At 34.5% G+C, this 15,600-nt stretch overlaps 2 protein-coding genes across 2 annotated transcripts in view; one reads left to right on the top strand and one right to left on the bottom strand.

The window, feature by feature from the left end:
• The window catches only part of LOC149782017 (ubiquitin-conjugating enzyme E2 J2-like), a 60,346-nt gene extending 55,178 nt beyond the window's left edge, over window positions 1-5,168 (bottom strand). The window contains exon 1 of the mRNA XM_089933421.1: window positions 5,083-5,168. The gene's annotated coding sequence lies outside the window, so the exon portion shown is untranslated. The remainder of the gene's footprint in view (window positions 1-5,082) is intronic.
• Window positions 5,169-5,255: 87 nt separating this feature from the next.
• Window positions 5,256-13,333, top strand: LOC149782016 (beta-1,3-galactosyltransferase 6-like). The gene is made up of 2 exons (XM_089933419.1): window positions 5,256-5,338; window positions 7,669-13,333. The coding sequence occupies exon 2, from the start codon at window positions 7,763-7,765 to the stop codon at window positions 8,792-8,794; it is 1,032 nt and encodes a 343-aa protein (XP_089789545.1). The 5' UTR covers window positions 5,256-5,338; window positions 7,669-7,762; the 3' UTR covers window positions 8,795-13,333.
• Window positions 13,334-15,600: the final 2,267 nt, after the last annotated feature.

Here is a 15,600-nt window from a genome sequence, read left to right as displayed (position 1 = left end):
TTTTCCTTCACGTACGCGCGATGTTAGGTCATGATCTAGGTAAGATCAATTTTATGTTATTAGGGGGATGTTTTCCTTCACGTCCGCGCTTTCACTATAAGAACCCACAGTGTTCGTTGTTCAAACCATTCTGCAAAGAATAAAAAGAAGATGGCGTCAAACCAAATGGACAAAATACAAACCTTGCAAGACGTTTTAGACAACTTAGGAATAATGGAACAGATGCTAATAAGACTCGTTGAAGACCATTATTCCTATAGTCCCCATCGTGTAAAGATGGAAATTAATAACTTAAGAAAAGCAAAGGACAAGATTAGTGGTGTCATGAAAGAGATAAAGGAGGAGAAGGAGGATGAAGAGGAAAGAATAAGAATACGCAAATGGAACGAAAAAATTGAAAAAGAAGAAGAAAATGAAAAGAGGAAGAAAGAAGAGGAGGAAGAGAAGAAGAAAGAAGAGGAGGAGAAGAAAAAAAAGAAAGGGAAGAAGAGTGTAGGAGATAAAATAAGAACTTGGTGGAGAAAAAGAAGAAATTAGAAGAAGAAGAAAACCCAAAGGCCCTTTTCAGGGCCCCCATATTTCTCGAAAAGAGATAGCCTTTGAATTGCCTACCCCTTTTTTTATTTTATTTTTTATTTTTTTTAAAAAAAAAAATAGAGACCCTCCCTATTTCAATTTTACATAGACCCTATACAGTCCCAGGGTTTTTTTGGCCATGTTAAATTTACATAGACCCTATATTGTCCCAGGGTTTTTGGCCATGTTAATTCCCATAGACCCTATATGTTCCCACGATTTTTCTCCATGTTAAATTTACATAGACCCTATATGTTCCCAAGGGTATTTTTAATGATAAGTCCCATAGACCCTATAAGATCCCCATTCACTACTTCCAACACCAGTTATGTACCTCCTCTCCCCTAAGACCGAGCTAGTTCAAATCTGCCATTAGATAAAGTCGTTCGGTTGCCAATGAAAATTGTATTCACATCTAAGCTACTCACAAAGTAACTTCACGGTGTTTGGAACGACTACCTACACTTACATGGTCGGATTTAAGACTTTAAGTTTCATATCTCAGCAGAGAAAGCAACTGTCTTTATCAGCGAGTTTTTGGAGTCTCTGTTTCAGGAGCTGAAACGACAGTGCCACTCTAAAGATCAAGATCGTTTGTCACTGTCCATCACTCACAACAGTTTGAAATCTATCAGGATCGAATTTAGTACACTTGTATAATTAACCTCTTCTAAAACCTAGGACAAAATTAAACACGTCCAAAAATCAAATTATGAAATTGATATGACCGACCAAAGAGCTCATTCACGTTTCACTTCCTTCGAGTAGTGGAAAAGTTTTACTGCTGGACCAGCTTCCGACAACCGACGAAGTATGTCCAGATTAATAACAGCCAAGATTTGATGTGTTTAATCCCCGCTGTTGTGACGGCTAGAGTTTGTGTGATTTTGGAAATCACATTCTAATGAACTAGTCAGCTTCAAGTAAGACCTAGCATCTGTCTAGTTCGATATACCATCGAAAGGTATTCTGTACTTTTCCATCTACGGATGTCATCCATGCACTCACAAACCACTCTGGACACCACAAACACATCGATAATCACGAATCAAAGAAGAATAAATGTTTTATGTTGTTTTGCCTCGCTTTTGCCAACCAATTCCAGACGTGAAAAGGTCCAAATATTTGAAAGGAGCCGCTCGCAGGTATTTAGCGAGAGCAAGTGTTGCGTACTTGTAACAGTAGTATCTTAATACTATGAGAAAAGGCTGATTGAAGAAAGCGCTGTCGTAGTCAGAAAGAAAATTGTCGTGCCAACGCGTGACGAGCATCTTTTGCGAACACGTTGTAAGAATCTCTTCGGTCATCAGTGTTACGCCGAATTCCGTGGAAGGAACTCACTGACACAATCTAAGAATTAGCATATTACCAACTACTTTTAAATGAACTAGTTCCAACGATGCTCTCAATTTCAACTGGCGATAAAGTGTCGTGCCTATGTGTGTTAGCGGATGAATTTCGTGGATTTCGTTCGCTGGCAGAATCTGTTGTGGAAAATTTATTACCAGTGTATGTAAAGATATGACAATCAAAACACTCATTGTATTGAAAGTGTTGCGATTAATGACGAATACCACTTCTCTACTTCTGCGTGAAGAAAAAATTCGTCTCACCTTATATGCTTTTCGTACGTGCCAATAAGTATGTGTATGCGTGTGTGTGTGTATGTGTGTGTGTGTCAAGTTCGATATGCCAACAGAATTTCCACTTTATTGGAAATGTCTTGGATCGGACACTTGGAAACATGTAGTGGCTAACTATGCCAAAGACGCATATTACTGATTTTAAGAGAAAAAAAAAACATTAACATATTCTTAAATTTTAGTGTTTTTGTTGCACCATGAAATTAATATTAAAGATGTATAAATTATTTTTTTCTTGGTGAATGTCTACTAGTGACTTTTCCAAACTACCCTAGAGCTATGGCTGCATCCTCCGCTTCCAAAAGAGACTGGTCAGATCGTCATACTTGGGAGGCACTCATCTTCTTCTTACATGTTGATTGCTTGACAGGCTCTTTTCTATGTTGCGGAACGCTCCGATGGCCTAAGTAGTTAGTGCGACTGCCTCGGATGCGGGAAGTTGCGGGTTCAAACCCCAGCCGAGTCATACCAGCAACTTATAAATATGGTACTAACAGCTGCCGCGTTATGCGCTCAGCGCATTAATAGGTTAGTGTCAGGACTGGTCGGCCTGGTACCAGGCTAAAGTGACTGGGTGGGACATGATGTTACATGTCTGCAGCATGACGCCCCAGTTCTATAAATCATTATAAACTCTCACACCGCAAACATCGTAGCGATATGACTAAAAAAATTAAAAGTTACGTTACCAATCCAAATCACACACACACACGATTTATTTGCCTTGAATACAAAGTGAAAATTTAAATAGAACTTACAGTATATTGTGAATTAAATCCCAAAAAGTCCTAAAAGTTATCTCACAAGTCAAAAAGTATAGAGTATTCCGAATGAATTCGAGTGGTGTTTTGAATGAATTATAATCTTGAATGTGCTGATGTACCAATAATCTGGAATAATGCTGATGTGCTAACAGTCTTTATGTAGCACAGTGATATATTGATTATGCAAATAAAAATGAAATTAACTAAAAGTACTGTTCAATGTATAGCGAATATGAATAAAGGAACTTCGGACTGCAATCAGGACTTTTTATTTATAAATATAAATCTTCCGTGTTTTATATTGGTTTGAAGCAGGTAACTATTATAGGGTAATGGGCAAAGGAAAATTGTTAAGGGTGTGTAAAGACAAAATAGTCATAAGATATATAACATTTACTTGCTTCAAATATGTATCTAATATGTTCCAACAATCAAAACTTATCTTACACACTCGAATTATGTATAAATTTATATTCATTTGTACATAGTGCTCTGTCACCACAAACGATCACATATACATAAACATGATAATGATTTCGTGAAATGAAGGCAGCAGTATTTATACATTTCAATTATCTTGTCATTTCCTACGATAAATACATTAATATAAATTATATATACAAAATATTATTGATGACTAATATATTTATATCCATTTTCATTTCATTAAAATAAAAAAATGTTTAGTCAGTTTCACATATTACAATAAATATATTGTTTCAAGTCGTTAGTAGTGTTCTGTTTGTACACGGGCAAATCCTTTTTGCAACACAGAAGTCCCATTAGTTTTAATATAAACGGTCCTTTTTGTATGAATTGGTTTGCTTACTCTAGTTCATTATTAAATACAAAGTATGTTATGTTTTAGGTCCGATTTTGTGCGCTGGAAATCTTTCTTTCAGTCGAGAAATCCTTTTTCAGTCAAAAAAGCCATTTTAAGATTTTTATTATAAAGGGTCTATTTTGTATACGAGAAGTCATTTTTGTAGCAACAATCCTCTATAGTATTTTAACACAAAGCATCCTTTTGAAGACTGCAATAGTTATATTCGTGCATATAGATCTTCATAGCCAAATTAAACATTATTAAACTCATTTAGTCTCATAAACAAACTCGGTAAATAATAAAGAGAGAGAGAGAGAGAGAGAGAGAGAGAGAGAGAGAGAGAAATTAGTTGTGATTTTTTCTCTCTACTTCGTTGATTCTAAAAATATGTCATTTTAAATCATTCGTATTAGCATTCGTGAAACTTTTATAAAGTCTGATAATACAAACCCATTTGTTTGTACCCCCCTACCGATTTTAATAATGAAAATTTAATGTGATAAAGAGTGCAAAGAACTTAGTCAATTCATTCATTGATTTATAATTTCTAAACTGATTCCGAGTAGAGTGGCCCTAACACTTTATCTTATGCGCGTTTCATGCTTAACGGAAGTTTTCAGTGTAATTGACGGACATGCTCGGATCCATTTCCAATTTCTGTACAAGTCCATTTCAGCAAAGGGGTGTATCATGACTCCAGATGTACATACATAAGTCGTCTGCTTCCGATATTTACAATGTCGAATCAAGCAAAGGTAAATAATGACAACTACAAATTTGCTTTTCATGTGGATTTAACAAGCGGTTTAAGTTCTATGTTCATATATGCAGAGGGATATAATTCGAAATTCTCAACGTTATGTAATTTACGCAATTATTCAGCAGTTACCGAACAGGATGAACTACGTCATTGTTTTGTCTGATGGAAATAAACTAGCCTATAGTGTATGCAATATGGCGCCGTGTTAGTATGGAAAGTCCGTTAAGCATGACATGGTGCACGGGATGCCAGCATAAGTCCATTCTGGTCACAGTCAGTTTAGAAATTATAAATCAATGATTCAGTTGACTTAGTTCTGTGCACTTTTCATCACATTAAACTTTCTCGTTTTTGAAATCGGTACGGGGTACAAACAAACGGGGATGTAAAGTCAGACTTTTTTTCTTATGGGGGGGCTCCTTTTTGGACAAAAAGTCCTTTCCGCAAAAAGAAGTCTTATTGCCCAAAAATTCTTTTCTTCAAACATGAGTTCTTTTAAGATTTTATACCTACATGCACAACCTGATTAAATTCAGATCTCCACTGTTCTGCCTGGACGACAGAGTTTGAATCCTAATCCGATAGATCAAAAGCGATCTAGTGTAGGATGTTGCTATGTAATATATATTTCTAAGTCTACACCGAAGATTGTGGTTATTTAGATGCTTATCTTGAAACAATGAATCCTGAAGATGTTAAAGTCAAGGTCTGTCCACAGAGTGAGAGCGGACAACTTAAAGTACTGGTAGTTAATTTTGCCGTGTGTGAGGTAAACACATATATATATATAAATAGCTCCTTCCCGTGAAGAAGACCGTCGCTGATAAAGTGGATGAGTTCTAATAGCAACCGTATCAATATTTGTGCTACAAAATATTTATTTTAGCCTTCTTGACAAACTCAGTTGCTAAAGTACCAGCACTGGTGTCTCATGTTTTATCAATAAAGTAGGACAAAATCTCTGACAAAATGAAAGCACCTTATCGGTAATGTAAATGAATATTACCGATAAGGTGATTTCATGTTGTCAGAGATTTCGCCGTACTTTATTGATAAAACATCAGACTCGTGTGGTACCAGTAACTTGAAAGACACAGAGGCGCGTATCGTAGCTTACAATTTAAGTATCAATCGTACATGTACCATATAATAATATAATATTATCATATAATACATGCATGACAGATAAATTGTAAGCAATGATACGAGTTCCTGTGGAAAGACCGTAGTCCGTCTAAAACAACATAAATAAATACCAGGCTATACGTCTCACATTGTTGGACTAGAGAAAAAACTAAAAAGCAGAAATATACGTTTTTACCAAAATATTAATTAAGACGAATGTTGACGTCATTGCATTAATTGTGCTACATAGGTAGAACGTAAATCGTATCAAAATCACTATTTCGCTTTTTTATTTTTATTCAAACAAATACAAATCATTATACATATGCCTTTTTGAGTATTTCGTTTTAAAAAATGTACATGTATTTTGTTTTTTTAATGCGAGCTTTCTATAGTATTCACACACCATCCTGTTTGTACCTCCCCCACTGATTTTACAAACATAAAGCAGCAAGGATATAAAAAATTCACAAACTTAGTCATTTCATTCATCAAAATATAATTTCTGACCTGATTCTCACCAGGGGGTCCCAAACATTGTCAACTTAGTGGCACTGCAAACCAAACAGAAGCTCATAACGTAAACTAGCAGACAAACTGCTTACTGACCTTCTGCATTGTAGAACAGCCTATTGCAGTAATAATTGCGTCATCTGTGCCCAATATTTTCAGGGTATAGTATTAATATTTCAAAATTAAAATTGAACAAGTAAAAGGAGGAACTCTTGTATATGTGTTCAAAGAGATGTCATTCTAAATATTACGAAAATATTGAAATTATCAAAGACAGGAAACTACATCACATCTCTTGCTTGAAAACATAGACTAGCCCATGCAGACATGACAACTGCATTACCAAAGAAACTCCAGCTGGAAATGCCAACAAGTTGACATTGTTTGGGATGTCCAAAGATTTGCTTATTATGCTAATTCTTTCTTGTACAGCATGTCATGGGGCAGCATTATGCATGAAATATAATTGCTGATGGGGGAATTCAGAGTCGTAGGACATAGATATAGGATCAGTTTAAATTTAAAACTGCTGGATTAAATAAAAGTAAAATAATTTGTAAAATTCTTTAATTCATGTACAATAAAAGTGAGGAAATATTATGACAAAGCTGATTTATGTATATTGTATATGCTGGTGTCAGAAAAATTAGCAAGCATTTTACCATTTGACCTTTGACCCTTATGCACTTGATCTGTTCCATCTTTGTTAAAGTCTCGGTAATAATTGTGGCAGGTTTCATGCTGCTATCTTTTAGCACAGCATTGGTAGAGAAAATGCATAAACGTTTAGAAAAATAGCTTACTGTCACCATTACTGGAGTAAGAGAGAGTTGTGTGAGACATGTTTTTACTAAAACACAATTATTGCAATTTGCAGTTCTGAATGAAGAATGTATTCATCTGACCATAGTGGCCATCCTACATTTAACATTACTCTGGTTTTGCAAAGCTGTACCCCGATTTTAAACTTTTCTTCATGGAGAAATCAATGTAGATATGGTAATTCAGTAACCATGATGAGTAACAGAGCAGTCAACACAATGGCTAAATAGGGATACGAGTCATTCACTTAGTCAGACATTCTTTGGGGCCAAAATGCATTACACTCAGTGGAATGTTTCATTCTGATTTATAAAATAACTGATAACAACAGTTAACTTTCATGAATTTAGTTCAAACTTATTTAAAAAATTTCTTTCACAAAATATATAAAATATTTATTTCATTATTATTACAGCCAAAGTCCCTTCAAAAATTGAGATTGCTCTACCTTGAAATTGAGCCCTGACCTTAGGAGCTCTTCTGTTTATAAAGCAAAATTTTAGTTTTAATTTGATGTGTCATTTCATGTCCTGTCCTGGAATGATATAATTGTTTTTAAGAATTTGTTTTATCTAATTTGAGAAAGTAAATAACTTTGGTTAAGATGATGAATTTGCAATGTTTATAATTTATTTTCAGTGAACATTCTTAATGTAAGAACAACAGAAGGTGGGTGACAAGCCATGTCAAATCAGCAAGTATAAAGCGCATTGAAACTCCAGCCATCTTTATCATGGTGAGACGCAGTATCATCCTGGAACGAAGATTGAGTCACCATTTTTCAACCATCTTCATATGCGGAATTTTCTTAACACTTACCGTGTTAATTTTTATGTCATTTTGTAATATGCCTTGTGAAGATAAGACATACAGTGCTCTACACGAAGATGGGCTAGAGGATGAAGAACTTGGGAATTGGAATAAACAGTTATTCATCCCAGCCCAAAAAATATCAACATTCCTTATTATTATTATTATGTCTGTCCCAGGAAATAAACAGAATCGAGCTGTCATAAGGGAGACATGGGCAAATTCTCTACCAAAAAAAGTGATCCTGAAATTTGTAATTGGAGTTGGAGATCTGGCTACAGATGGTAAAATATTACTCAATGAAGAAAATGATTATCACAATGATTTGCTGATGTTGCAATTTTTTAATGAGTCATATACATCTTTAACTGAAAAACTGATTGAGAGTTTTAAATGGATAGACAAAAATGTTGATTTTCAGTTTCTCTTCAAAGGAGATGAAGATACTTTTGTTCGAGTCAGTGTTCTGTTGGAAGAATTTAAGTCAAAACCTAAAAACCGATTGTACTGGGGTTTCTTTGATGGTCGTGCACACATCAAAACAAAAGGCAAGTGGCAAGAGAAAGACTGGTTTTTATGTGACAGATATCTTCCATATGCAGTCGGTGGTGGTTATGTTCTATCCAGTGATCTTGTTCATTACATTGTGATAAATTCCAATGTTTTGAAAGTCTATAAAAGCGAGGATGTATCAGTTGGAACCTGGCTTGGGCCTCTTGATATAACACGTGTTCACGATCCTCGTTTTAATACAGAATTCCGGTCAAGAGGTTGTTTTAATGTATATATAGTGACTCATAAACAGTCTGAAATAGACATGAGAACATTACATTTTAATTTGAAAGAAACTGGGAGACTTTGTAATCAGGAGAGTAAATACAGAAATTCATATATCTATAATTGGAAGGTACCACCCACACAGTGCTGTATACGCAATGATAGCTCTGTGCCGTAGTCAGGGCCTCGTGTGATCAAGTGGTCTAAGTTTGAGTCACAGCTCAATGTGGGTATGTGTTGAAGCTTGCCAGTAACTTCCCATGGGTCAGTAGTTCTTCCACCAAATACACTGGCCACCATGCAAGCTGTACAGCTCAAGATCCACCATTGCAATTACCGTATTTACCTGATTACAAGTTAACTGCATAATGTGCCACGATTACCGTATTTACCTGATTGTAAGTTAACTCCAAGTGCAAACTACACCCACCCAAATCCCACACCCGCAGATCTGGGTCTTTGCAGTTTGTTAGGAGTAATTAATAAAACAGAAAACATAGACCCTGGTCTTCTGGCACATTATGTAATCGCAGATTAGGGTCTGAGTTGTTTGTAGATGGACTCAACCTATACCTCAGTATACATAGTAAATTCTTTTTAGTCAAGCCAGCATTTACAGATAATGATTTGTAGGTCTCCTTTACTCTGTGGATGTGACATGTTTAACAATGAAGGCATCACTGACCTCATTTTTGTTGAAGTTTTGACAACTTTATAACTACACAACCACTTGTTGTATTCAATTGAATTTTTTTAACAGTATTTTTATTTGCCTCAACTTCATATGCCTCTTCCAGTTTTATGAAGTGTCCAGACTTTGAGATAAATCTTAACTTTCAAAGGTAAATCTCATCTTCATTCTGCATGCTGATTATTTGTGAACTGGAAGATTGTATTGAACCTGTTTGTTGAAGAAGAAAACTTTGTGGGTGGTTTTGAGCAGGTGTTTAGTATTTAGAGTCATGTTAGATTAATAATTTGCAATTTCGCTTCATATAAGCTTTTACTAGGAACATCATGTATTGTACACACTTTAAGTAAGAGACATCTTTTATATAAAAGATGTATATAAGACAAAAGGCCACAAGTGGCATAGTAGTTTAAAGTGCTCACCGTTACGGATCACTGCCATATTGACTTTTGACTTTCTGTGTACTGTTTAGAATATTTTATTTATTACATTCTTCTGAGTAATGATATATTTATAACATTTGTAACTTGTAAACAAGGGGCCCCAAGTGGCAGAGTGGTCTAAAGCACTAAATGTTGCAGATTACTGCCATCTCACCTCTGTCTGTGTGGGTTTGAGTCTTGGGCTCTGCCAATGTGGGTATGTGAGAAATGTTGCCAGTAGCTTCTCGTGGGTCGGTGGTTTGTTCTGGGGTTTTCTCGGGTTCTTGTTCCACCATTTATACTGGCCACCATGTATAGTCTATCTTGTGCTGAAAAATGGCATTAAACCCTTCAACAGCAGCAACATATAAAATAATTATTTTATTGGTCTTTTATTTAGAGGAGATATGGGTACACTTGTCTTTTATATAGCGTATACATGGGTATACTTGTCTTTTATTTAGAATATACATGTGTATACTTGTCTTTTATTAAGAGTATATATGAGTACACTTGTCTTTTATATTTATCTAAAGAAAAACTCATGCTTAATGATAACATTTTGGCAAATATTTACTAATTGATAATAAGCCCTTCAGTACATTTTATCAAATCTTTTATGAGTGGTCTTGATAGGTGTTATCATGGGAAAATACTGTATGTATGGATACATACAATTATGACTGTTTTGCAGATCCGTATTTGCCGGCCTATAAGTCGATACAGAGTGCAAGTCAAATTAACTAATTTTGCAAATATCCAACATTTATCCATTTATAAGTCAATGTGGAGTATAAGACGAGGCCAGATTAATACATTTGCTTATTCTTTTTCACAAATAACTTCTGGTTTTGTGAATATTAATGGTATTAGTTATGATATTCCAGATTACCAGCAACTGGGAAATTGCATCACTGATGCTAACTTGTTTTTTCCAGTTCTGTTTTTGAGAGAGAGAGAGAGATTTGTGTCTGTCTGTTATGTATATTTGATTTAATTGTTTGTAAAGCTTTAAAATCTTGTTATTTTTAATTTCATTACATGTCAAAGTAATGTAATTTTGTTTACTAGCAATTTTATATTTTCCAGAAATTAGTTTGACCTGACTGTTAGTTGTAAACACTGAACTTTGTATCTTATGCTGACCTAGTTCCTGACCTTGATTGAGAATTAAGTAAACAACTTCTTTTTTTTTATATTATTCATTCATAATGTGGGAATGATAATAGTGAAATTGAGGCTGACTGGGACTACGTGATTTTAGACGTAAATATTTCTATGCTGTTCTCAAAACTCTGGAGAGTTGACCCTCATCCAGGTATCTGTTTTGCATCTCAAGTTAGTGTATAACCTTTATCTATAAAGAAATTAAATTTCCAGGCTTCTAAACACTGGGAGATAAGGTGTTTGTGACCAGTTTGGAGTTATGTTTTAATTTGTATTAAAATTATTTGAATTCTAAAAGATAATTCTCTTTCCTGGAAATATTTGAGTGCTCATACAGAATTCTTGGACAAAGACATTTCTTTAAATTTTATTCAAAAATTCAAACACTGGAATATTATTGTCTGTGGAATAACAAAAAAACTATAGACATTACAGCACCATACTGGCTACAGTATACATAATTACCTTCCATTTGGATTTTTCATTGGGACTTGAATTCATTAGAACATTTCATTACTAGGACTTCTAAAATGTAATTTGTGGATTATTGTTGGATTATTTTTGGATTTGATTCTTAAAACCGTAAGTTCTTATATTTTCATTTTTACAGTGTTTATCCAGGGAAATAAATTATTTGTTATATTTTTCAAAGCTTGTTGTTTTCATTCTTTCTTTTGTTACTGTTTATTAGAGCCTAAACACCAAACATAAGACCATCTTCATGCAATTTTGTACCTTCCTGCCCCGTTTAGCTAAAGCTTTTGTCAGAGAGAAAACTGTAATATAATAGCAAATAGTAAACTGTAAAAATATATACCATACTTCTTCAGTTTCAAAGATATATAATTTATTTTTAAATATTCAGAATATTTATATAGAATTATTCATTTTCCTAAATTGTCTATTCTAATTTAGACAACATAAGTTACCAGTGCTTGCTGCTTTAGTGCAATTACATCAGATCCAGATGATTTTGATACTGACGATCATGCAGATATTTTAAAATCCTTCTCAATGGTGGGTCCTATATTTTTTCATAAATGACAACTTCCCCAAATTAATAATGTTTTGTTTTTATACATTTTTCTCATACTTTGGAAAAACATTTTTTTTCTTACATAGGAAATATTACATGACACACAGTGAAGCAATTTGAATGATAATATCCACATGTAAGTCAATTTGGAATACAAGATGAATCCCAGACTTCCTGGTCAAAAAGTATTGACTTACAGGCCAGCAAATATTTTGCAGGTTTAGCACACACTTACATGAAGCAAAATTATATATTTCTGACCAAAACATGTAGAATCCATTGAATGCCTGTGTTCTTAAATGTACATTGCCTAATGCCAAGCAGTATGTGTTCCTTTAGGGTAATGTAGATTACATGTAAAATAAATTCACCGTTATAATTGAGTGGGAATAAGTGCACACATAATGGTTGTGATATCATTTTTCCTGTACACATTTATTATCTCCCCTGTTTTATCACCTTAGTTTGCTGCTTATTTTTATTAAAGCTTTGTCTGTTTTGCTTTTTCTATGACAGAGTTAAGGCCCTTGATGTAAAATTGTTTTTGTTTTATCATCCTTTACTATTACATACTAGTTCATCCAAGTATATTTTAAGAAAAGAGCTGAATTTTCTGAATATGTGTGGATGGATTTTAATGAAGAAATAAAGGTGGGGCTTGCATAAATACCAGTAATGCACCATTTTCATGCATTTATTTGAGTTTTCATTGCAGGGTTTTATAAAATGTTCAGTAATAAATTTTATTAACTTTATAAGTTTGCAAACATTTCAGTCGTACATCCTGATGTAGGAATGGTGTTGTAGTTTCTTGTACTTTTCCTATAGATTTATTTTGTTGTCAAGTTGAACTTTTGGTGCAATAATATTAAAATAGCCCATATTTAATTTTAGCACACATTTTGTTTTACCAATTCAAGTACAAAAGTCATAATACTGGGAACAATTCTTCATAAATTGAAAATTTATGGAAAGCAACCAGTTTTCAGACAGTAATGTGTACACTTGTTTTTGTAAACCTCCAAGAATTGTCCAAATTGAAAAGGCATTCTTGTACAGTACTATTCGTTTAGCTGCTTATTATTATAGGGTTGTTAATTGCCTTCATGCTTGCATCTTTAATATGTTGATGTACCAATCAATCATACTGCATATGTATTTGTTGTCATAAGAAAAACTTACTTTTGATACATGCTTACTTTAGTCATTGTCTTTATCTCTTGCATGTATTTCAGAATTTACCACACAGTCCTGTTTCTTTTTCTGCCTTTGAGAAAATAAGGACCTTCTTAGAAAATAAAATGTAAGAGTAAGAACTTTGCACTGAACCTGATACAGTAAATTTGGTGCTACTTTTATTACCTATGTCAAGACATCAATGCATTAAAGTAATGCTTTACATTATGTTGTTCATTTGTTTCTTTGTATGATGGTCTAACGTCTTGCATCTGCTTTGACAACTTTTACGATGTTATTTCTCAGTGTTTTCAATTCTGCATATTCATTTAGTAAGCTCGTTTTAAGAGACTGAATTTAAAGCAAATAAATCATCTTGCACACTAGTTTCAGACAGTGAAGACCAAGTTAGTGAACTTGAAGCTAAATATAATATTGTATATACTCGCTTATAAGTTGCACTGGCAGATCTGGGTCTGTGCAGTTTGCTAGGAGTAATTGGTAGAACAAAAAACACAGACCCTGATCTGCAGGTGCTTTGTGATACAGCAGATCAGGATCTTTGTTGTTTGAAGTTTGACTCAACTTACAACTGAGTACAACTGGTAGCACAAGTAGCCAGATGACTTGATGAGTACTACACCCTCATTACAAATGTAGGTCACTTTGACCTATATTTTGTGTTTCACTGACTTTGAGTGTGTGTAGTTACAGTTATTTCTCTAGCTCTGCTCATGATTGAATCATCAAACTAAATGATTGTATGAATCTGTTAGTAGATACCCTTACTATAAAGAAAGGTCACTGAAATGCATTTCACATTTTACTGGGGTCAAATATTTTGATCAAGTTTTGATTTACTGTTTTTTTTCCACCCTATATAAACTCTTATACGTAGATTCATTCATGTTCATGAGGGGATGAATTTTGAATACTTAATAAATTAAATCACTCCAGTGGCCTAGTGGTTGGAGCATCCGCCTTGGATGCGAAAGGTTGTGTGTTCGATCCCTGGCAAAGTCGTACCAAAGACTTACAATAATGGTACTAACAGCTGCCCCACTTGGTGCTCAGCATTAAGAGGTTAGTGTTAGGACTGGTCAGACTGGTGTCAGGATAATGTGACTGGGTGGGACATCATGCTACATGTCTGTGACATGATGCCCCAGTGATAGACATCACTCACTATAAACTGCCACACTGCAGACATCATAGCGATATGACTGAAAAATTGTTAAAGCTATGTTAAAGATCCAAATCACACACACACACACACTTCATAAAATGTAAATGTAGGTCACTGTGACCTATATTTCATGCATTACTGACTCTGATTAAATATTGTTTTAAGTTTCTTTCTCAAGCTCTCTTTATGCTAGAATCATTTAATTTGATGATTGTATGCATCTTTTGTAATTCCATACTCTTATCACAAAAGAGGGGCACTGTGACCTACATTTCCCATTATAATGGCTTAGGTTAATTTTGTTTAGCTCATAAAAAATAGGTTTTTGCACCCAGTATAGCTGTTATACTAATATTCATAAAATTTGGTTGTTGGGATGTATGTTGATTAATACTGCACCTTTACCCCAGAAGTGGGTCGCAGGTAAAAAATATTTCATGCTTTACTGACTTTGGTTAAAGTTTGTGTTTTAAGTCTACTTATCAAGCTAGAATCATCAAGCTAGATGATTGTATGTATCCCTATTAATACTGCTCCCATAAAAAAACATCACTGTGACCTACATTTGACATTTTGCTGGTTTATGTTTTTTGCATTTAGTTAACTATAATCTACATTGGTGTTCTATCTACTGTATAATACTGTTTTCCTGGAACCATAAGACATTTCATGAGGGTTCATCTTAGTAAGTTAAAAGACTGCTGGTGGGTTAGTGGTTAGAGCATCTGCCATGGATGCAGGAGGTTGCAGGTTTGAATCCCAACTGAGTCATAACAAAGACTTATAAAAATGGTACTTACAGTTACAGAGTCTCGGAAACGCTTAATCGCGCATATTTGGATGCCAATTGTTTTATTTGGGACGAAGAAAATCACTTAGGCTGCTGTCCTCCATATGCATGTAATAGGTGGGCTGCAGAATTCAAAGACTTGCCAGTTCTGCTTCAGGCACGTGCTTAGTGGGAAAATATGTTGATCAATTAGCTGTGCTGTTATTTACAATGATGGAATTCAGTGGCTGAAAGACCCTTTGATGTACATGTTGCCATTATAAGAGTACATCAAAAGAACATGATGCAATAGCTGGACAGCAAGTTCAAAGGCTTTTACTGGTGGCTGGGTGGGAAAATATACTGATATTTACAGTGATTGAATTCAGAGACAAAAAGACCCAGATATGTACATGTGGTCATTTATAAGAGCACATCAAACAAACAAATTTAGCTCTCATTATTGTGTTCATTTCTAAGTGTAGCAAATAAGCAGTGCACGTGACCTCAGAATCAAGACATGTTGAGACTTAGACA

The sequence above is a fragment of the Sinohyriopsis cumingii genome, chromosome 15 (assembly GCF_028554795.1).
Source record: "Sinohyriopsis cumingii isolate HCF-2022 chromosome 15, ASM2855479v2, whole genome shotgun sequence".
NCBI lineage: Eukaryota > Metazoa > Mollusca > Bivalvia > Unionida > Unionidae > Sinohyriopsis > Sinohyriopsis cumingii.
The sequence above is the reverse complement of the archived record's forward strand: the minus strand, read 5'-3'. Positions and strand labels throughout refer to the sequence as shown.

Bases quoted from the DNA above. Each gene is read 5' to 3' on its own strand.
- LOC149782016 (XM_089933419.1), top strand. From the start codon at position 7,763: ATGGTGAGACGCAGTATCATCCTGGAACGAAGATTGAGTCACCATTTT.